Source organism: Rattus norvegicus, chromosome 3 (genome assembly GCF_036323735.1).
Source record: "Rattus norvegicus strain BN/NHsdMcwi chromosome 3, GRCr8, whole genome shotgun sequence".
In the NCBI taxonomy this organism is placed as follows: domain Eukaryota; kingdom Metazoa; phylum Chordata; class Mammalia; order Rodentia; family Muridae; genus Rattus; species Rattus norvegicus.
This window is the reverse complement of record NC_086021.1, coordinates 176,034,191-176,057,269: the sequence shown is the minus strand read 5'-3', so window position 1 is coordinate 176,057,269 and position 23,079 is coordinate 176,034,191. Positions and strand designations below refer to the sequence as shown.

The 23,079-nt window shown below is 47.1% G+C and overlaps 1 protein-coding gene across 3 annotated transcripts in view; it reads right to left on the bottom strand.

Moving 5' to 3' along the window:
• Nucleotides 1-4,554: 4,554 nt before the first annotated feature.
• Nucleotides 4,555-23,079, bottom strand: part of Arfgef2 (ADP ribosylation factor guanine nucleotide exchange factor 2) — an 86,141-nt gene continuing 67,616 nt past the window's right edge. Inside the window, exons 32-39 of one of the 3 annotated variants that reach the window (XM_006235640.5) lie at nt 22,856-22,994; nt 22,694-22,748; nt 19,841-19,955; nt 16,450-16,580; nt 12,135-12,303; nt 10,579-10,717; nt 8,689-8,806; nt 4,555-7,914 (exon numbers count right to left, since the gene is read on the bottom strand). In XM_006235640.5, the coding sequence (XP_006235702.1) occupies nt 7,741-7,914; nt 8,689-8,806; nt 10,579-10,717; nt 12,135-12,303; nt 16,450-16,580; nt 19,841-19,955; nt 22,694-22,748; nt 22,856-22,994 (1,040 nt within the window). In that variant the 3' untranslated portion in view covers nt 4,555-7,740. 3 annotated transcript variants of the gene reach the window in all.

Below are 23,079 nucleotides of genomic sequence, written 5' to 3'. Positions count from 1 at the left end.
AATCTTACGAGTTTGGGGGCAGGTAAAATATTTGAATTTCTTGTCATAAAGACAAGTTTTACACTGTGTGATAAAAAGAATCTTCATGTTTGATGCCTAGTCCCAATGTCACACACACCATACACACCACACACTACACATATACACACCACACACACTACACACATACATTCACCATACACACCACACACACATATACATACACCATACACACACTATACATATAACACATACCCACTACACATATACATACACCATACACACCACACATACCACAAACATATATATAAGCACTATCTACACACACATACATACACACTTCACATATGCACAACCACATACACATCACAGACACACACACACATACCACATACCCTGGATGCAGGCTGGTACCCTGCAGCTGTCTAACACCAGTTTCTGTCTCTGCAGCTTTGGTAGAAAGCACAAAGGCTGAGACAAGACAATCAGGTCTGGCTGAAAATAAGCATCCCCAACACACGCTCTGTCTCTGGGTAGCAACAGAGGACACTATACTTTTGGATATAAGGGTATATACTTATGGGTACTTTTTTTTTTTAAGATTTTACTTATTTATTTAACAGATATGAGTACACCGTCGCTCTTTTCAGACACACCAGAAGAGGGCATCAGATTCCATCACAAATGGTTGTGAGCCACCATGTGGCTGCTAGGAACAGAACTCAGGACCTCTGGATGAGCAGTCAGTGCACTTAAGCACTGAGCCATCTCGACAGCCCTCGTGGGTACTTTAGAAAGGCTGACCTGCAGGGTGGGTTCGTGGGGAAGCCTAGTGAGTACCACTGCCTAGTCTTAGTGTTGGCTACAACTGCTAATGATTGTGTGGAAAACAGACCATAACTGAGCAGAATTCCAAGTATTCATTCATAATGTTTCCTGTGTTTCCCATCTCTAATGAAACAATGTCTCTACAGTATGCAAAGTCATTCTGAAAAGATGCATTTCCTATCATGTGCTCTATGGGAAGACCATTTTGTCCCTTTATTTCAGTGCAGAAGGATGTAGGCACATCTGCTCGTACTTGCAGAGAACAAGTGTCTTTGGCCCAAATGAAGAGTGGTCAGAGCTAAAAATCAAGAAGCATCCTACTGAAGTTTGGTGGTGGTGGTTGTCTGGGTTTGGTTTTTTGTTTTTTTCTTAAATAGAGGCAGTGGGCTAGAGAGATAGCTCAGCAGTTAAAATCCATTGCTGCTTTTGGAGAACACCAGGTTCAGATCCCAGCACCCACATGGTAGCTTAGAGATGATCAGTTACAGGGCGTCTGCTGCCCTCTTCTGGCCTCTACAGGCACTGCACTCATGTGAAGCTCACAAATACATTTGGGCAAAACACCCATTCACATCAAATAATAATAAACTGGAGAGATGGCTCAGCAGTTAAGAATGCTGACTGCTCTTCCAGAGGTCCTTGTGGGGGAAGAAATCTCAGCTCGCGTCCGGGCAAAACACACCAAACCAACATGGTTCCACGTGGAAAGGTTTAATGAGAGAAGAAGAGTAGAAGAGGAGAGGAGTAAAGGCCGGCCATGAGCACGTGGAGGTTTAATGAGAGAAGAAGAGTAGAAGAGGAGAGGAGTAAAGGCCGGCCATGAGCACGTGGAGGGAAGTGGGAGGTATGGGGAGAGAAGGGACAAAGGGGAAGAGGGGAAGAGGAAGAGAGCAAGTAGCAAGAGAAGAGGGGGGGGGCACAAGCAGCGCCTTTTATAGTAAGTCAGGCAAACCTAGCTGTTGCCAGGTAACTGTGGGGTGGAGCATACCTGACTGTTGCCAGGTAACTGTGGGGGTGGAGCTTAGACAGAATGCCAACAGTCCTGAGTTCAATTCCCAGCAGCCACAAGGTGGCTCACAACCATCAGTAATAGAATCTAATGGCCTCTTCTGGTGTGTCTGAAGACAGCTACAGTGTGCTCGTATAAATAAAAATAAATCTTTAAAAAAAAATAAAGTTAAAAAAAAAAGAGGCAGCGTTAGCTCTTTTTTTTTTTTTTTTTTTTCGGAGCTGGGGACCGAACCCAGGGCCTTGCGCTTCCTAGATAAGCGCTCTACCACTGAGCTAAATCCCCAGCCCCGGCAGCGTTAGCTCTTACTGAGTACAGCCCATCACCAGATGTGTGCTGCTCAGGAAATAACTGTTTGCATCTCCTGCCTCCTCTTAATCTCCTCTTGGTTTCATTTTTGTTTTGAGCCGGGCATCTCACTCTCTAACCTGGGCTGATCTGGAACTCACCGTGTAATCCAGGCTGGCCTTAAACCTGTAGTAGTTCTCCGGGCTCAGGCTCCTAAGTGCTGATGTTACAGGCCTGGACCACTGTGTCTGGCCTGTTTTAGGTTTTTGAGGTCAGTTCTCAGGACTGGCCTGGAAGTTATGTAGGCACCCTGTTTGATGGCTTAATGGCTGCCACCAAGCCTGACAACTAGAGTCTGAGGTCCAATATCCACATGATTGGAGAAGAAAACTGATTCTTGCAAGCTGTCCTGCCTCCTCCTATGTGTGTCATTGGTTCATTGGTGTGCACAAATAAATAAAAAGTGTAATTAAAAGTTTTTTGAAGGGCAGGAATGGTGGTGCACGCCTTTAGTCCCAGCACTTGGGAGGCAGAGGCAGGTGGATCTCTTGAGTTCAAAGCCAGCCTGGTCTACAGAGCAAGTTCCAGGACAGCCAGGGCTACACAGAGAAATCCCATCTCAGAAAAACGAAACAAAACAAAACAATATTTTGAAAACGGTTTTTAGCTGCTGCAGATGTTTCTCCGTTGGTGGGATGCCTGTCTAGCATAAACTGACCATTGGGTTTCATTCTCAGCACTCCATAAAACCAGGTCTGGTGGTTTGGTCCTGTAGTTCTGCATGTGAAAGACAGAGGGACGGGAATTGCTGAGTTCAAGGCCACCCGGTTACAGACGAAGACCCTGTCACAAGCAGCCAATCAAGTAAATGGAGTCGCTGAGATTGCAGCCTTCACCACCAGGCTCGGGTCTTGGTTTTTTGTTTGTGTTTTATAGTGTTAGAGATTAAACACAGGATCCCAATGTGTCCAAAAGCAGTGCCCTACTGCTGAGCTACAGATACCCCTGGCCCATCACACTGTCCCTGACACCCTTCCCAAGACCATCATTCCCAAATCCTCATTTCCACAGCGAGTGCAGCCTGAGGCCAGCGCCCTTCTAAGGAGGGCTTCATTACAGCCTTTGCTAGTTCCCCACCTCCCCCACTCCCACAGGTGATCTGTCCACAGGCCACAGGTTAGCTCATCCAGAGTGTAGTCTCTCCGAGGCCTCCCTGAAGTCACATGGGTTTGTGGAGACCTCTTGCTCACCCACTTCTAGGGGGTATGTGCTTTGAGAAAGAGGGGCAGTTTGCAGTGGATGTGAAAAGGACCTCCCCCCACCTCTCTCTCTCTCTCCACACACACACACACACACACACACACACACACACACACACACACACACGTAAGGCTTGGCAGTACTTCTAGCTCATTGGTAGAGTGTGTGGCTAGCATGCATGAAGTCTTGGATTTGAACCCCAGAAGTACATAAAAACCAGTGCAGTGCACTCCTCATAACATCAGTACTAGGTCTGTGGAGGCAGGAGAATTGCAAGTTCAAAGTCATCCTTCGGGGGTTGGGGATTTAGCTCAGTGGTAGAGCGCTTGCCTAGGAAGTGCAAGGCCCTGGGTTCGGTCCCCAGCTCCGAAAAAAAGAACCAAAAAAAAAAAAAAAAAGAAGTAGCAACAAAGTCATCCTCCGCTACAGAGCAAGTTCAGGACTAACCTGGGTTATATGAAATCATCTCAAAAAAAAAAAAAAAGATTGGGGCTATAACTGGCAGAGCACCTGCCTTGCCTTTGCTTTGGAGCTCAACTCTCACAGCCATACTCAAAAGGGACCTAAATATTATCATTTCCCGTAACACTGAGGGACCACTGAGAAAGAGAGGGCAGAGGGAAATGTAAAAGCTGGAGAAGGCCCTGCTGGGGGACACCACTCTGGGAATGGCATGGCTGGCTCCTGCAGTCTTGAACTCACAGCAGCTGTACATGAGACACGCTGTGACCATCAGACTATCCAAACAGTGAACCCCAGCAAATTAGAGTTCTCCGGGAATCTCACGTTAGGAGAAAAACCAGAGACTTGTTAAGACTACCTTGCAAAGGAGTGGACCTGAGAAAAGTGGCTGGTGGGACCACACCTCGACCTGCTGTTATGAATGTTTCTTGCTTTCTGCGTTAATTTTTATTTTCTGACTGTGTGGGTGTGTGGAAGCACCAAACGTGGAGGCCATAGGAACCTTTGTGGAGTGAGTTCTCTGTCTCCCCTTTATGTGGGTCCAGAGGTCAGACCCAGGTCACCAGGCTTGCTGGACAGGCACTTTTACCTAAGCCATCTTCTCTGTCTGGAGCCAAACCCTATTCCCAACTGGAAACTATGCGTTTGTGTCTGTGTCGCCATGGCAACAAACTCAAACTAGCCAACCTATGGCTTGACGGGATATAAACGATGACATTAGGAACAGCTTCACTTTTAAAACTTTATTGATTTCTTTTTCCACCTGATCAAAGCATGGGGTATTTAACAGTATTATACATAATATTTTTACATAGAAAACTTTACATAGCATTTCATATTATATAATTCTGCTTTATTCTTTCAAAAATGTTTACATCCATTGGGCAAGGAATGCTTTTCATTAAATTACTGATATTAAATGCACTTAATCATTGTGTATAGATGAAATCAAAGAAGCTGGTAACCAACTCTGAGACGGTTTTAAAGAGCAAAAACATACACTTTGCACATAAAGAAATGTTTGATGCAAATATGCAAGATAAAATTTTTTAAAAATCAGAACACTGAGAAGATCCACACATTCAAAGAGTGTGGTTTTCTGAGAGTGAGGGTTTGCAGAGGAATCGTTCGGGGCTGCTCCCCAAACCACACAGCTGCAGTGGCACAGCTCCAGGTACAGGTGAGCCCCGCTCTATCTGCCTCACCACGAGCCAGACAGTTCAGAGGGATCCAGTGCCTACTGCACCCAGCATCCATGAGCATCCACAAACACCTGAGTGGGGCGGCCATACCTACATGTGTCAGCACGTTCTTTTAATAACTAGAAAGACCACCAAATGTACAGCCAGAATCACAAAAGAACAACGAAAGAGTTTAGGCCTATTTTTGAGGGGGGGTTCTTTACAGATTCTCTGAATTTTGTACAAAAGTCATGGGGTGGCAGAAAGTGTTTGCAGATATTACTATACAACTTCATATTGTCTGTTCTTTGGTTGTACATGAGGGAGGGTGTGTTTGAAGATGCACATCGGAAACCATGTCTCCCACTCATCGTTTGGTGGTCAGATGCCAAAGCTGGTGATTTCCTTAACAGACAAAAGAACAAAACTGCTCCGCACAGCAGCTTGGGAACAGAAACGTCTTTAGAGAACCCAGAACATACAGCCAACACTTATGCACTCAGAAAAAGAAGTAAGGCCTTGGAAGACACAACACCATTGCTTCTATGTCACAGCAGGGCAGCATCCTGTGAGGAGACACAGTTGCCCCTGCTCTGTGTGGTGTCAAACCACATTTGCCATGAACAAACTTGTTCACCACAAGGAATTTACACTGCATGGCTTGTTTCTGGAGGTCAGGGATGCCATTGGCCACTGACAAGAAAAATGACCCTGAATGGTTTGACATTGTTTTAAAAGATCTATTGCTAGACAACTGAAATGCATTGCTCGGAAAAGTTTGTCTTTTACAGAACAAAATATAATTATAAAGAAATTCGAGTTGAGGCTTTCAGCAAGACAAAAATGCACTGACACACTCCCTACCCTATAAGGGGCAAAAATTACAGAGGGACAATGGGGGCAATGGGTTAGTGTAGATGAGCAGAATGTCACGTGACAGGAGGGAAAGCCACCAGTCAGGGACACAGCTTAGGTGGGATGTACCCACTGAACATGCATGTTCCCTGATTACATGCGTGGTACAAATGCTGCAGGAACCACCGACAGCTGAGGGCTGGCTGAGTGGCCACACCAGGAAGTAGGTCTCGTGCAGGTTTGTGTGCTGTGAAGATGCACCGGATTCCAGGACGGGTCAGTCAAATGTGCTCTCGCTCTCCACTCAGTCACATATCTCCACAGGCCTGCCCCTCAACGTGCATCAGTAACGACCTCAGCCTGCTTTGTTCCCCGCTTTGGTAGAGAAAATACTTTTGGGGAAAGAAAAGCAAACATCCAAATTCTGCTGGCCAAACTGAGCATGTGGCAAGGCTGCCAAAAACAAGAGAGAAAATAGCAAAAGCACCAAGAATCCCTCTCTAGAAAGAAAAAGGAAGGGGTCCGGTCTCACAGACACATTCCCAAGGATGACTAACTTCTAAGGCACCAGAGTTGACATCAATACAACCCCAATTCGTAGGACTCAATGTAGGCAGAAGTCTGACTGCTTCCAATGCGCCTCATGATGTGGATGCTCTGGATGAGCAGAGAGTGAGCAGGCGAGGGAGCGTGTGCTCTTTTTCTCATAGGCTCTGAACTGACCAAGCTTCTAGCTTGGCTGCTGTGGTTGTGGGGAGCACTCAGAGGTCGCTCTACTGTGGTTCTGGACATGGCACCATTACCAACCAAAGGGTCCCAGAATCTAATCTTGTCAAAGAATCCAGCTCCTGGCTCAAGTTAACAGAAGCTCTAGGTGCCACCTCTGCCACTGTCACAGCACATCTGTGCTAGTCCCACAGGAGCTCCAGTTCCACTCACGATACATGGCTGAGAGGGGTACAAGAACGGTCCCCCCCTCTGCTGGTCCCTTTAACAGGGACTGCAAAGCAGCCATACTAGCACTCTGCTGAGGTAAAAACTAAAACGTTTACTCAAAGATAAACCAACTCTGGGCCAATTACTTCATTTTCATCACATTTCATACTCTAGATTTTAGGAAAAGATGTACAATGCATTCTGGAAAATTTAACGGAACATCCACCCACAAACACTTCAGGAAGGCTAACACCTTTTTTAGATTATTTTTTCCTACAGACTTTGTCTCCCCAAGATACTAAACCAGGGAGCCACGAGGCACTACGTTTTCTTTAAACCTTGCAAGCTCTTAAGTCTACTAAACTCTGCCTTTAATCAAATTTTTAATAATATAACTTTGTAAAACGTTTCAGAAATCACTCAAACAACAACAAAACAAGACATAAGGAACACTCCCTCTTTCCCTACTTTATCAAGGCTGACCTAAAACTGACACAAACATTCAAATTTCTCTAACACATTCAAACAACAAAACACCGAGCGCACTTAGGTGGCTGTTAGCGATTACAAGGAATTTTATTAATACTCTCTAATAAACATGGACCTATACAGCAATGTTCAGTGATTCCCAGGAGAGTGACTTCCTCCGACAAATCATTTATGGCCAGTCTCAGAGGTCGGGAGGAAATGGTGGCCCTCACCACAGATCTGACAGTTCAGTCAGTGAAATGGAATGACGGTTGGAACAGACTCCCCACCCACCCAGTTACTGGTGTGTGATGGTTATACATGACACCTTGAGCCTCTGCTGGGGACTGTGACAAGGCCAGTGTTCAGGCCACTGCTCTCCAGTTCCAAACCCCAACATGGCGGGCAGCTCCTCGTTCCACAGCTGGGACGGCATGGCGGGTATTCTACAGAACCACAGCAGTGGCCATGGTGCTACCATGCTGTCGATGCCGCTGGCACTTGCGATGGCTCTTCTGGAACCCATATCTTATACACCAGGCCTATTCGCAGGAAGAACTTTCGCAGAACTGCTCGGAGCTCCGGGATCAGGTCAAACTGCATCATCTCACACAGGTAGGGGTAGTACACTGACGCGTGGGCTTTGAACTTGCAGCGGGGCAGAGAGCCAAGTTAGCCATGCAGCGCCTTCCTTTCTGCACCAGTTTCCCAGACGTGTCCTAAACTGTGACACCCTGGAGCACTGCCGCTGCCTTTCCTTGCTATGGAAACTGGGTGTATGGTACAGGACTGAAACGGAAAGACTGCAAGTTCCTGGCTAGGCTGGGCTCAAAGCAAGACTCATGCAAACAGGCCTTGGGCATGGTCCCCAACACCACATAAAGTAAAATAAATATATCTGACAGTGCTGACGAAGTGGAGGCCAAAGGATCTGGTGATCTTCAGATCACAGTAAGTCCTAGGCTAGCCTGGGCTATATAAGGCCCTGACACAAAACACCCACAAACAACCTCCCATTTTAATGATACTGAATTTCTTTTCATTATAAAAGTCTCGCTGTCCTCACAAGGCTTCTTGGAGCTGGGGACCGAACCCAGGGTCTTGCGCTTGCTAGGCGAGCTCTCTACCACTGAGCTAAATCCCCAACCCCACAAGGCTTCTTTCATTCTCTAAAGTGAGCTCCTACTCTACACCACCACTGCATGGTCTCAAGCTTCTTTTCCTGTACTGAGACTATCAGCATTGTCCCCAAGTCACACACAGTCCACACTTTACACCCTCTCAACTGGAGTTCTTGGGAAAAGCCCTTATCTGAAGGTACCCACTTTGCTAATGAACTGTCTCCAGCAGTCATCTTGAGTGGAAGGAAAGCGCTCCCACCCCATGACCAGAGCCTAAGGAGGAAAAGAGTTCACTTCGTACCTTTTCATCGTTGATCTTGAGGGTTTTGGTTAGAAGGAGGAGGAGGAGGCTCGTCCAGGCTTCTCGATGGCTCTCAGAGTTCACAGTAATGAAATAGGCAAGTGCTTCGCTGCACACGCTAGAAGAGACAGGCGAGTCAAGACGGTGAGTAGCTGGCACTTCACACCCAGTGGAGAGCCAGATTCCTTCAGAGCTCTACTGCATACCTACATTGGCTGTGCGGCCTGGGCACCAGGCCCCCGCTCTGTGACACAGTGGCTCTGTCAGCCTGAAGCACAGTAAACACCCTCACTGTTACTGACGCCTTCCTCACTCCAGAGCCACGTCAAACTACTCCTAGATCTAAATGTTACACCGCAACCTGACTAGAGAAGCTAGGAGCCAGTGCGGGTGATTACCCTTTAGGCCTGAGTTAAGAAATGACCTGGCGGGGGGTTGGTGGGGCGGAGGGTTAGAGAAATGGCTCAGTGGTTAAGAGCACTGACTGTGTCCTGAGTTCAAATCCCAGCAACCACATGGTGGCTCACAACCATCTATAATGGGATCTGATGCCCTCTTCTGGTGTGTCTGAAGACAGCGACAGTGTACTCATATACACTAAATAAATAAATCTTTAAAAAAAAAAATGACCTGGGTATGGGGAGAGAGAGGCAGGAGAATTGTGAGTTCAAGACCAGCCTAAGGTCACATATAGGGAGACTCTTGTCACAGGGAAGGGTGGAAAAGAACCATTTTCTTTTAATTAAATAATTCTTTCAGCCAAGACTATTTAGTGCTGGGTGCGGTTGTGCACGCATGTAATCTCAACACTTAGAAGACAGAGGCAGGAAACCAGGAGTTCAATGTCATCCTTGGCTTATGGTCGGTCTGAGGCCAGCCTGGGCTTCATGAGACCCTATCTCCAAAGACGGAACAGAGGTCTATTGTATCCTCCCTGTAGACAACTGGAAAGAGAAGGGATTGTAGCAGTGAAGAAGGAGGAAAGAGCTCCATTACTTTAGAGGACATATGAATACTGTCACCTATTTCTCCTCTCCCTGTTTTTCGAGTGTGTATGCATATAACGGAAGGAAATGAACCTCCAATGTCAATATGGTAGGCAAGTGCCCCAAGTGCTATTGTACTTTGTACCCAGCCCTCCTCCCCAAACGGCTGTCAATATCCCATTATAGAATACACCGACATTGATGTAGCGATCATTGAAACACCACTTGACAGTTAAGATCACTGAACGGCACTGAGTGCTCCTGTGCCGTGCCCTCCTGCAGGGTCAGCGCTGTGGCTAATGTTCCAGAGGAGTGAAAGAAGGCCGGGCACTCAGAGTGTAGAGGTCAGCAGTAGAAATGCACAAGGCCAAATTCACACCAAGCATCAACGAAAAACACAAAACCTGAGGCTCCCCAGCCTTCTGGTGATGCCCAGGAAGTGGGTGGAAACTGGTAGCCTACTGCACCTGTGTGTGCTGATCCTGCTAACCCTACCATCCCCACTCTTCCTAGATAGAAGGAACGAAACGGTGACAGGGCTCATAGGCGCTCCTTGGGTCTCCGCCCATGGGGGACCGTAACCTACCCTCCCCCAGTCTCAGGGCTCAGAGATCAGCCCTAAGGAGGAGCTGGAGTGCAAAAGAGTAGCCTTGCCTACCCTCAGGGGACTCTCCACTCTGAAAGAGATGGAGCAGCAGCAGGAGGCCGCCAGTCAGGGCTTGGTGCTGAGAAGCTATTTCTCACCTACTCTCTTGTATGTAGTCCTGGCTGGCCTGCAACTCAAAGAGACCCATTGCTTCTGCCCCCAAGTGCCAGCCTAAAAGGCGTGCGTCACCACACTGGCTCTCTCGCTCTTTTCCATTCACAGAATTAGGATGCCGCAATAACAGGAAAACAATCTTACGTTAAAAGCCGCTGCTGTATTTCGCCCCAGGAATCCCTGCGGTTCTCATCAACGTACATTCTAAACAGGATCCTCAGGCAACAGGCCAAGCTGCTGGTTTCTTGTTTGAGGAGATTTGGTTTGGACTTGCCCTTGAAGCCTAGAGGTAAGGCAATCACGTCAGCAGTGTACATTAGCGGCCAGGACAGTGCTGGGAGGCAGAGGGTACAGCCATGACTGCAGACGACCTGTGCAGACAGCAGTTTTTCCAGGGCTGGGTGAGGCCATTAGTCTCATCTTAAGTCTCTCTTACGAATGTTAGTGCTCAAGACACTGGAGGGCTCGGCAGGTAAAGACACTGTGCAAGCCTGCAGACCTGAGTTAAATCCCCAGAATCCACACAAAGGTCGAAGGAGGGAACTGACTGCATGAAGCTATCCTCTGACCTCCATGTCATGCATTCTCATGTCATGCACATACAATTTTTAAATTTAAAAAAGAATGCTAGCACTTTTTAAAAAAGTCGATGGCTTTTTTATTTGCCTCCAAAGGACATATAAACACACAATTTAAAAAGAAAAAAAAGTATAAAAATCTCAATCAGCCAGAGATATGCCAAATATTTTGAACAAAAATCCCTACAGACAACAAAATCCCTACAACAAAACTTTCTCACAGGGAAAAGACATTCCAAGTGTGGTTTAAAACGGTGACTTAGGGGTTGGGGATTTAGCTCAGTGGTAGAGCGCTTGCCTAGGAAGCGCAAGGCCCTGGGTTCGGTCCCCAGTTCTGAAAAAAAGAACCAACCAACCAACCAAACAAACAAACAAACAAACAAAACGGTGACTTAAACCAGGCATGGCAGTGTACACCTTTAATCCCAGCACTCAGGAGGCAGGTAGATCTCTAAGGTAGAGTCCAACCTGGTCTACAGAGTGAGTTCTAGGACAGACAGAGCTACACAGAGAAACCCTGTGTGAAACAAACAAACAAACACCTCAGGATGAGGCATATTGGCATACACCTATAATCCAAGTAATCACGAGGCTGAGACAGGGGGACTACTGTGAGTTTTAGACTAGCCTGAGCTACCAGCAAGTTCTAGGTTAGCCAAGGTAGCAAAAATCAGTTTCAACAAAACAAGGCATTTGGGGAGAAGGTTAAGGAACAGTAACAAAAGTCTGTGATGTGTCTCTGCAAAGTTCAGAATAATTAAACTCCTACACTTTTCCCCCTTGGAAAAATAAATATTACATAAAAATATAAGTTAGAGAGATGGCTCAGTAGTTAAGAGCACTGGCTGGTTTTCCAGAGCACTCAGGTTCAGTCCCCAGCACACACACACACACTCATATACAGAGGCTTACAACTCTAATTAAAACTCCATTTCCCAGGGGTCCAATCCCCTCTTCTAACCTCCTTGGACACCAGGCATGTAGGACACAGATATACATGCAGGCAAAACACTCACACCTACACAAAAGAAAAAATGAAATTAAAGCATATTAAAGTATCAGGATTCTCCGTAGGCTTTGGTGTTTCAGGGTGTGGCCAGTGTGGCCTGTCATGTGCCTCACCAGCTCGCCAGAGGACAGTCCGCTGCTCATAGTTGGAGTTGAAGGCCTTGGAGAAGGAATGGGACTCCTGCAGGCAGTCTAGCAGCTTGAAGAGGTGCTGGGAAGACATGAACTTGTACATGCCCTGATTCTCCGTCTCAATGTGGATATCTGCATCTAGTGTGTCTTGCTGGAGGGAAAGACAAGATGGCGAGTGAAGAGCTTAGTGGGGACCAAGGCATTCTGGTGGAAGGCAGACAAGGCATTTCAATTCTCCAGACCCGCCCACAGAACCATTTCCACTCAGAGCCTGTCTCTGGCTGTGTGGTGCTGGGCTCGGTGCATGGCCCAAGTTCCCATGCTGTCAGTGTGTCTGTGGCATAAGCAGAGTACAGAAAGTACCTCACCACAGACAGCACTATGGGTGTCTTTTCAAATGTGTCAGCGTGACAGAGGCCTGGGTCCCAAGCATTACTGAATGGAGGGAAAAGCCTAGCAAGTCCTTGGAACTCAGGTGACCTCAAGCATAACTGCTGTCAGCCCTGAAGGAAAAAAACATCTAAACACATGTAAAGTGCTCCAAATTGTTAGTCAATGTAGAGCCTGAAATCTGAGACAGGTCCGAGATCTCTGTATCTCGTGAGATTTCTAGGATTCCGCTGTGGTCTTCATAACTGGCTGAAGAGAGAAGACAGTAAATAGTCCCGAGTGGATCTGTAATTCTGGAGCAATCCCAGCTGATGCCATATGTGCAGACACACACCTGTCATCCCAGCTGAGACAGGATGTTTACAGCCCACATCAAGGCTAGCCTGGGCTACACATAGAGCTCCAGGCCAGTCTGATCTGTACAGTGAGCCCCTATTTTATAAAGCTGATATTAAACTCCATATATGATCTGTGTTGACAGGTAAATCTCGAAAGTGTATTGGGGGCTAAAATATTGAAAATATTGGAGAGATGGCATGCTCAGCTTCCAAAACATGCTAAAAGCTCCAGTAGTCAGGATAGTGTGGTGCTGGCACACAGGTAGATGCAGGTGAATTAGACAGCATGGAGAAATTGCTCTTATACTGATGGTAAACTGACTTCTAACACAAGTGCCAGGAAAACTCACCAGGGAAAGAAAAGATTGTATCCGACCTTGCTGAGGACATGTGACCATCACATGCCAGAGACAAAATCCAACTGCTGCCTTACATCATTAACAAGAACCATAAATACATGTAAAGATCTAAGAGTAAACCTTATATAAAGCTCCCCCCACCTTGAGAATGGGTCTCTTTTACACAGCCCTGGCTGTCCTAGGACTCAACTCAGTTGACCAGGCCAGCCTAGAATTCATTGATACGACTGCCACTGCCTCCCGTGTTGAGATTAGAAGTGTGCACCACCATACCTGGCCACTTAAATAAACTTCTCAAAGAGGCGGGAAAGAGGGCTCGGTGGTTGAAGAGCACTGGCTGATCCCAGCACCCACACGGTGGCTCACAACTGGCTTTAACTCCAGTTCCAAGGGATCTGGTGCCCCCTTCTGGCCTCCTTGGGCACAGGCACGCACTAAGTACACAGAATTCAGGCAAAGCTCCCATACACATAAAAGTAAAAAAAGAAAGAAAGAAAGAGAGAGAGAGAGAGAGAGAGAGAGAGAGAGAGAGAGAGAGAGAGAGAGAGAGAGAGAAAGAAAGAAAGAAAAGCCCACAAAACCTCCTAACACATAGTTCTACAGTCCTGTGCACCAGTTACTGCACTGGGGCTGGAAAGGAAGGCGGACTGGAAAACAAACCCACAAAACCCAACCAAACACAACTGTAAGCCTAAATCTTTGTGAACTTGAACTGGAAAATGTTTTCCTAAATCTGGCATCAAAACCACAAAGGACAGAGAAAACTTGTGACCCTGGACTTCTTTTCCTTTTGATGTGTTTCAAAGACATTCAAGAACCTGAAAGGTGTGGTGGCACACACTTTTAGTCCCAGCCCTCAGGAGGCAGAGGCACTCAGATCTCTGTGGGTTCGAAGGCAGCCTGGTCTACAGAGTGAGTTCTAGGACAGCCAGGGCTACACAGAGAAAGCCTGTCCAAAAAATATTAAAAGAAAGGAGCTGAAAGTGGGCATAGAAAGGGAGAGAAGAGTTTCTCTAGTAAGGAACAAGCATGTGCTGTGTTCATGTGACGGTCTTAATGGTAAAGCAGTAATTTTAAAACGGTGAGGAAGAAAAGGACAAGACATGGAAGTAGAGGAGTTTATTGAGTGGGGAGGGACCAGAGAGGGTGACAGCTGCACAGAGTGTAACAAGGAGGAAACACCAGGGTGAAAACTTGTGGGGACAGAAGTGACCGCCACTGGAGGGCGCTGCAGACTCGAACCCCACACGATGGGAGTGTGCACCTGTGTCGCCACTTTTTCAAACTTTGTAAACTTAAACACATAATCATCACGTGATCAAGCCATTCAGCTCGTAGGATCTACCCAAGAAACACGCTCATTAGAGAACTGATAGAACAAGGCTGGAGAGATGGCTCAGCAGTTAAGAACACTGGCTGCTCTTCCAGAGGACCTGAGTTCAATTCCCAGCAACCACACGTTTGCAATGGGATCTTTGTCTCTGTCTGTGTCTCTCTCTCTCTCTCTCTCTCTCTCTCTCTCTCTCTCTCTCTCTCTCTCTCTCTCTAAGATAGGGCTTCTTCTCTGTGTAGACCTGCCTGTCCTGGAACTCACTCTAGACCATGCTGGCGTCACACTCACACAGATCCACATGCCTCTGCCTCCCAAGTACAGGGATTAAAGGTTGGGGTCAGGGTACATTTTTCTTTTTTAATGAGTAAGAGTACTGCTGAGTAGTGGCTTGATTTAGTTTCTGGAGTGTTGAGGTTATCAGAAGCCCTGACCTTCGGATATATAATCCTGCTATACCCAGATTAGCCATAATGGCCAGAGAAGCAACTGTGCTATGGAATGGTCAAGGCAGGATGTTAAGTCACCCACATGTAAAAGAAATACCGTTCTGTGTAATACAAATAAACCCAAACATTCTGCTAGGTCAATGGACTCACGCTATATAAATAAGATGGTCTGAACAGGCAAATCCAGAGATAGAAAGTTGATGAGTAACTCTCAGGGTCAGGAAGGGGGGACTGCTGATGGCCACAGTGTTGTTCTCAGAAGGGGTCAACACATTCTCAAATGACACTGGCAGTGTCTGCACACCCTTATAAGAACAAATGACTAAACTGCACAGTTAGCAAAAATGAAAGCACACCTGAACCCCAGCACTCAGGAGACAGAGGCATGTGGATCTCTGAGTTGGAGGCCAGCCTGGTCTAGAGTGAGCTCCAGAACATCCAGGGCTACACAGAGAATCCTGTCTGGAAAAACAAAAACAAAAAAACCAAAAAGACAGAAAATGGACAGATTTGAACACGCAAATGTATTAAAGTCAGCAGTAATTATCCACTTTGACAACAGCAGGGTTGAGGCAGGGGTGTGGCTGTTAGAGGTTTCTGGTTGACCGCAGCCCCTCGTTCAGAGCACGCTAGCCTCTGAGGGGCCACAGCACATGTATGGAGCTCAGTGGGGAGCTGGGCCTGGGGCCAAACTCTGGTTGGCAGGCTCAGGAGCAGACGCTCACCCACTGAGCCGTATGCAGCACTGGCTGCAGGGTGCTCTACATGCATATTGCCCCCTCACAGTTTGTTCTGTTTTCTTTTTATTCTCTGGCTTGATTTTTCTGTTTGTGATTTTTGAAACAAGGCCTCATGTAGCTCAGGCTAGCCTCAAACTGGCCGTGTAGCCAAATCTGTGGCCTTGGGCTTATGTTCCCTGCTTCCACCTCCCGACTACTGGGATTGCCAGCGTGCCTCACTATACCAGGCTTGCTCTCCTCACATGTGTTGTTTTAAAAAAGTTCTCACTCTGTAGCCCAGGAAGGCCTTGAACTCATGGCACATTTCTGACCTTAGCCTACTGAGTTCTGGCATCTCAGGCATGTGCCCTCACCCGGCTTCCCTAGTTATGGATGGAGAAGTGGTACAGAGACAGTACAAAGTCATCCCTGGGATAAATAACACACTCCCTAGCACCAAGGGAGGGTGGCATCTGAACGGTGTTGTAGCTCAGGGGATCACAGACCTTTGACTTTCAGTGTTCTGTCTCTGTGGCATATGCTGTTTCCTGGTGCCCAATCTCCAGTGACCGACACAATGCTTCTAAAGGTGAGGCTGGGTAGAGCCCAGGATGACGGGCAGGGACTGACCATCTGTGCTGGTTCCAACAATGCTGCTGCTCACAGCCTCCCACAGACAAGACTGCTCCAGCCCAGGCCCTGGGGTGTTTACCTGGGCAGCAACCATGTGCTCTGCATCCTCCTTTTTGCTGGTCGCAGGGTAGAACACGATGTTGTCAATGGTCTGTATCAGCTCCAGCTGAACCACACACTTGATGAGAAGGCTGGCCAGCAGTTTCTGATCTACATCAGATGATAAAGATTAACCCTGACGATGACTTGGCACTCTTCCCTGAGCTCCTGTGTACCCAGCACTTCTTGGTGCAGGGGAGAAGGGGGGCATGGGCATGGATGAAAACCCTACCTCCCAGTCCTGAGCACTGGAGACACTAGCTAAGACCTAAGGGTGACACCCGCAGGCGGAGGAGCAGCAGGGTTGAACTGCAATTTAAATAAAATGCCAGGAAATGTCTGTCCAAAATACCGTTATTAAACAACAAAAGGAGAAAAAGAAAGAAAGAAAAAGGGATGAGGAAAGAGGAGAATTACAGAAAATTGGAAAGGAAGGAAGGAAGCTGCGAAGGTCTGCAGGAGAGTTAACTGTGCAGATCGTGGGTCATCAGCAAGTTTCACTGTCAGCCACAGCTCTCGGGCACACAGTGTGGACAGCATCCTTGCAGCAGGTGAGCAGGGCGCTGAAGCCAGCCAGCCAGCCAGCCAGCCAGCCAGCCAGCCAGCCAGCCAGCCAGCCAGCCAGCCAGCCAGCCAGCCAGCCAGCCAGCCTCTGTGAGCAGGCTCCCCTCAGCTTGGGCGGGAGGTGGGAGAGGGGAGCTCTTCTAAGTTCTTAGTTTCTGAGCCACTGTTTTTCCAGTGGTGCCTTCTGCATGTCCTATTTCTCTACACCTACTCTTTAGGGGACTTGCACCCATGAGGGTCTGGATTTGATTCGCACTCCTGGAGAAGGTATGAGGAGGTACTCTGTGGGGTGGTGAAGCTTTCATTGGTCACAGTTCTTTATCCTGCCTTCCCTGTTCACATCCACAATGACATCTGCAACTGAAGACTGACTCCGTCTACCCCTGTGTCTCCAGCTCCAGGGCTTTAGGAAACTCAAGTGCCAGCTGATTTGTGATCCACTATGGTAAAGTGAAAGACTTTCTCCCAGTGCACGAGAGAGAACTAAGATGGTGGGGGAGTTCAACAGTCAGCTCTAGGGACAGGAAAAGAGAAAGCAACTGTGTTCTATCTTTAAACATGGGTGCAACAGTCTACAAGCACAGAACAATCCTCTATGCAGAATGTTTCCACTTTTGAGGGGTTGAGGATTCAGTTCTGTGCTAGAATGTTTTCCTGGCTTGAGAATTCATTGGTTCAGTCTCCAGCAACACCTAGAATAGTGTTTGTTGTTGAATGTATGATTGTTTTGCCTGCATGTATGTCTGTCCCATGTGTGTGCCTGGCGCTCAGAGGACACCAGGACTGAAGTCTTGCAGAAATGAGAATCAAACTCAGGTCCTCTATGAGAGCAGCCAGTGCTCTTAACTGCTGAGTCATCTCTCCAGCCCCCAAATGAATTTTAACTTTGAAATTAGCCAGGAGTGATGGCACACTTCTAATTCCAGCATTTGGGAAGCACAGGCAAACGGAACTCTGTGAGATCCAAGTCAACCTGATCTAAAGAGCGAGCTCCAGGACAGCCAGGACTACAGAGAGAGGCCTTGTCTCAAACACACACACAAACATCCACACTACATAGCCAGAGTACGGTGGCCATTTCACTCTGGAGGCTGAGGCAGAATGGGGCGACTGCAGTTTCAGGCCAGCTAGACTTAAAAAGAAATTGTATAAAGACGTGGGGCTCGGAAGCGAGGTAAGGTTAGGAAGGCAGGAGAAAGAACTGTTAGCTGGAGGCCCAGCAGTAGCTCCGGTTCAAAATGCCTCTCCAGATGACATCTAGCTGCTGCCCTGAGTATTCTCCTACTGGAAGGGATTTATACCTGACCCTGCCCAACTAATGACCTAGCTAGGGTGATGGAAATCAGACACCCTTCTCCCCGAATGCGGAGGGACTGGCTGTGAGCAGATTCCCAAGGACAGTACCTCAGTCCCAAGAGCCTTTTAATGGATTTCAAGGTGACTTTTACTTCTTTGGAAGGTAGCAGTGGTCACCCTCCCCTTTACCCTACTGTGCTGGGGCTGTCCTGAAGACAAAAGGATGGGGCCCCCCTTCAGACAGAACATAACACTTGGAAGTTCTGACTCCTCCATCTGCCGAAAGCACGTGCGTGTGGCCTGTCTACTACACATTGGTGAATTATGGCACCTGCCATTCAAATCAAAGTGGCTTCTTCAAAGGCCAGTAGAAGAATGAATGACAGTGCCTGGCACATCACATCACAGGGTCTGACAGTGCAGCCCAGGATGGCCTGGAACTGGCTGTACAGATCAGGGAGAGGCATCAGACCCAGAAATCCACCTGCTAGGAATAAGGCACGCATCATGGTGCTCTACGCCAAGGCCAGTTCTTTTTTTTCAAAAATTTGTTTATTTCATGTGTGTGGGTGTGATGTCTACATGGAAGTCTGCATACCAGAAGAAGGAACTGGATCCCATGGGACTGATTATAGATGGGTGTGGACCACCTTGTTGGTGCTGGGAATCTAGGATCTCTGAAGAGTGGCCAGTGCTCTTAACTACTGAGCCATCTTTCCAGTCCACATTCCAGTTCTTAAAGCTACTTTTCAGAAAGTGAGAGTAAAACTCTCCATGAGCAACATTAAGAGATAAACCAGAGAAATAGCTAGGACTGGTTTGCAGAGCACCCACAGCCCCAGGTGGGTGTGACAGACGCACAGTGGGCTCTCGTGCACATGGAAAAAGGTTCCAGTCAATCAATTTAAAACAGAAAATCATTCCGAAGACATATGATTTTATTGAGATATTTCCAAAGATGATGCAAACAAATGTAACCCTAGCAGGTGGCAATTTGGAAACATCTGTCAAAATATCAAACCCTCTTCTTACCCCCACCCCAGTGCTAGTTAATTTCTAGGAATTTTCTAACTAATGACGTGTAATAAACTATGTCATGAAGAACAGTACCCAAGGGTGAGAGTCACAAACGAAGTGTCCATCATTAAGACCCATTTAAACAAAGATGCGTCTGTTGGACAGCAGGCAACAGTGTGAAAGGATGTGTAACCTTCATGTATCGATGGCTAACGATGCACTGAGTGACAAGCGGGTAGTGCACACTACCCCATAACTGGCATAAAGGAGAGGGGCGTGTGTGTGCTGGTGCGTTTGTGAATTGTGTATATGCATGCATTTGCAGGCGCATGGATGAAGTGACTTCAGAGAGAGCCTGGCACACTGTGGCACAGGAGAGAGAAGCGGGGAGGAAGATGTATCCAGCTGGCAGCTCTGTGATTTCCAATACGTGAGACACATAACTGTGCTGTCAACTAAAATACTGAAAATGCACCCAGAGCAAAAGGTCTTACTTGCATACGGTGCTCCCTTCCAGCTGTCATCAGTGGGGTTAGACAGCTGGCTCTGTCCTCTCTCCGAGGCGTTTCTGTCTATGCTGCTTAAAGACTGGCGGTCCAGGTCCACGTCCTAATGCAAACCAGAAAAGAATGACGATGTTTACTGCTCTTCTGGGTCCAGTGCAGATGCTACTCTCAACATCAGGGCTCCATATTAAATTCAGTTAAAATTTCACATTCTCCTATTCAAACATTTCTCTACACATTACAGAGATGAGTGTGGCAGATTTCTTTCCTTTCTTCTCTCTCTTTCTGTCTTTCTTTCTACCTCCCCGACCCCAAACAGGGTTTCTCTGTGTTCTCTCAAGATGGCTTTGGCTGTCTTAGAACTCACTGTAGAGCAGGCTGGCCTCGAACTCATGAGATCCACCTGCCCCTGCCTCCTGAGCGCTGTGATTAAAGGTGTGCGCCATCACCACCAGGCCTGAGTGTAACAGATAAAAATTAGGTCAAGTTCAAAATTAAATCAGCAATGTTGTAGCTGTTTTTTTTTTTCTTCTACTGATATTAAAATGAAAACATAAAAACAATTAAAAAAAAGTGTTGGGTTCCCTTTGGAACAAGATGTAGAACTCTCAGCTCCTTCAGCGCCATGTCTCCCTGGACGCCCTGCCTTGATGATAATGGACTGAACCTCTGAACCTGTGAGCCAACCTTAATTAAATGCTGTCTTTTCTAAGAAAAAAGGAAAGGCTGACAAGACGGCACAGCAGGTAAATAAAGGCCTGCTGCTGGGCCTCATGACCCAAATCTGATCCCTAGGACCCATGTGATGGAAACAAAGAACTTACTCCACAAGTGTACCAAAGCAGGCATGTTCTCATTCTCTCTGTCTCATTCTCTCTCTGTCTCTCTGTCTCTGTCTCTGTCTCTGTCTCTGTCTCTCTCACACACACACACACACACACACACACACACACACACACACACACAGACAGAATTAAGAAAGAAGAAAATGGGAGGCTGGAGAGATGGCTCAGAGGTTAAGAGTACTGTCTGGGGTTGGGGATTTAGCTCAGTGGGGTTGGGGATTTAGCTCAGTGGGGTTGGGGATTTAGCTCAGTGGTAGAGCGCTTGCCTAGCAAGCACAAGGCCTCGGTCCCCAGCTCCGAAAAGAAAAGAAAAAAAAAAAAAAAAAAAGAGAGTACTGTCTGCTCTTCCAGAGGTCATGAGTTCAATTCCCAGCAACCACATGGTGGCTCACAACCATCTGTAATGAGATCTGATGCCCTCTTCTGGCCTGCACGTGTACATGCAGGTGGAACGCTGTATACATAATAAATAAAATCTTAAAAAAAAAAAAAAAAGAAAGAAAGAAAATGTTTGTTTATTTTTAGGGTTTGGGAGACAAGGTTCCCACTCTGTAGTCCTGGCTGTCATAATCACTCCGTAGATCAGGCTGGGCTTGAACTTGCAGAGATCCATTTGCCCTTGCCGCCTGAGTGCTGGGAGGTGAGTACTAAAGGCGAGTACCACCTTACTCAGCAAAACCAGATGTTTAAATACCTTGCTTTACTTTCCATGGCTCAGTAGATAAAAGCACTTGCCACTATGTATGATGACCTAAGGTCATTCCTGGATCCAACATGGTGATGCCTAGAATCAACTCCTTTAGCTATCTTCTGACCTACACCACACACACACACACACACACACACACACACACACACACACACACACACACGCACGCACATCACAACACATACACACCACAGATATGTACACATACCACACACACCATACACACACTACAATACATACACACCCCACGCCCCCACACACACACCACACATGCACACACACCATACATACCGCACACACATCACACACATGCACACAATTTTCAAAAACTTCAAGAATAAAAATAGAATAAATTTTGACTTTACCCATCTTCAAGTTTAAGCCCTAATTTTTTTCTTAAGTTTATTTATTTATTATATGTGAGTACACTGTAGCTGTCTCCAGACACACCAGAAAAGGGCATCAGATCCCATTACAGATGGTTGTGAGCCACCATGGGGTTGCTGGGAATTGAACTTAGGACCTCTGGAAGAGCAATCAGTGCTTTTTTTTTTTTTTCTTCTTTTTTTTTCTTTTTTTTCAGAGCTGGGGACCGAACCCCGGACCTTGCGCTTGCTAGGCAAGCGCTCTACCACTGAGCTAAATCCCCAACCCTGCAGTCAGTGCTCTTAATCACTGAACCACCTTTATAGCCCAGCCCCATATTCTTTTTATTTTGTTTTGTTTTGAGACAGGCTAACTTTGACTGTCCTGAAACTTGTTCTTTAGACAAGGCTGGCCTTGAACTCATAGAAACCCACCTACCTCTGCCTTCTGAGTGCTGGGATTAAAGGTATGCTACTACTGCCCACAGGAGACTATTTTAAAAAACGCTTTCTGTACTTTGTGGGAAATGATAAAAGCCTATTAATTCTCTTGGGGCACAGAGGCTCACTATGTAGTCCCTGGCTGGCCTAGAACTCAGAGATCTAAGTGCTGGGGGCAAAGATGTGCTTCCCTCACACCCAGCAGGCACATTAATTTTAGATTAAGTAAACTTTTCATTCCCATAATAAAGCTTCAAAACACACAGGATGACTGATGTTTTAATTACATTCTTATTTGCTTATTTTATGTATTGGGGTGGGGCAGGAGGCAGCCTGGTGCCTGTGGGGGTCAACTTCCCTTTCTGCACCATGTGGGTCTAGAGTACTGGGCTGGGTGGCAACCCCTTTACCCACTGAGCTGTCTTCCGAGCCTAGGCTGACGAGCATTATTGAGATAGGAAAAGAGAATAAAGGAACCTACCAGATGTCTATCTGACACCTCCTCCTCCATCCCCGCAGGTCTCCACGTCAGCAAACTTAAAGAACAGGAGAGAAAACGGAGATCAGGGTTCACTGCACCAGGGAGCCTGGCAGTATACAGCCCCTGGTCGCACGGCCACACCCCACACGCCTTAGCACTTACACATGTGGGATGGTGGTTCTGAAAATATCCAACATGCAATTGCAGGTTTCATCCCAGACAGCAGGGCTGAACTTCTCTCCATTGGATATCACTAGGTTCTCTAAGCAATTCGTACCCGAGCGGGCCAACTGCTCGTTATCTGCAAGAGTCAATGTTAAACTTGACCTGCTGTCCTGATACCAACCAAACACACCCTATCTGCAGGCCACGGTCTCTATCTGACA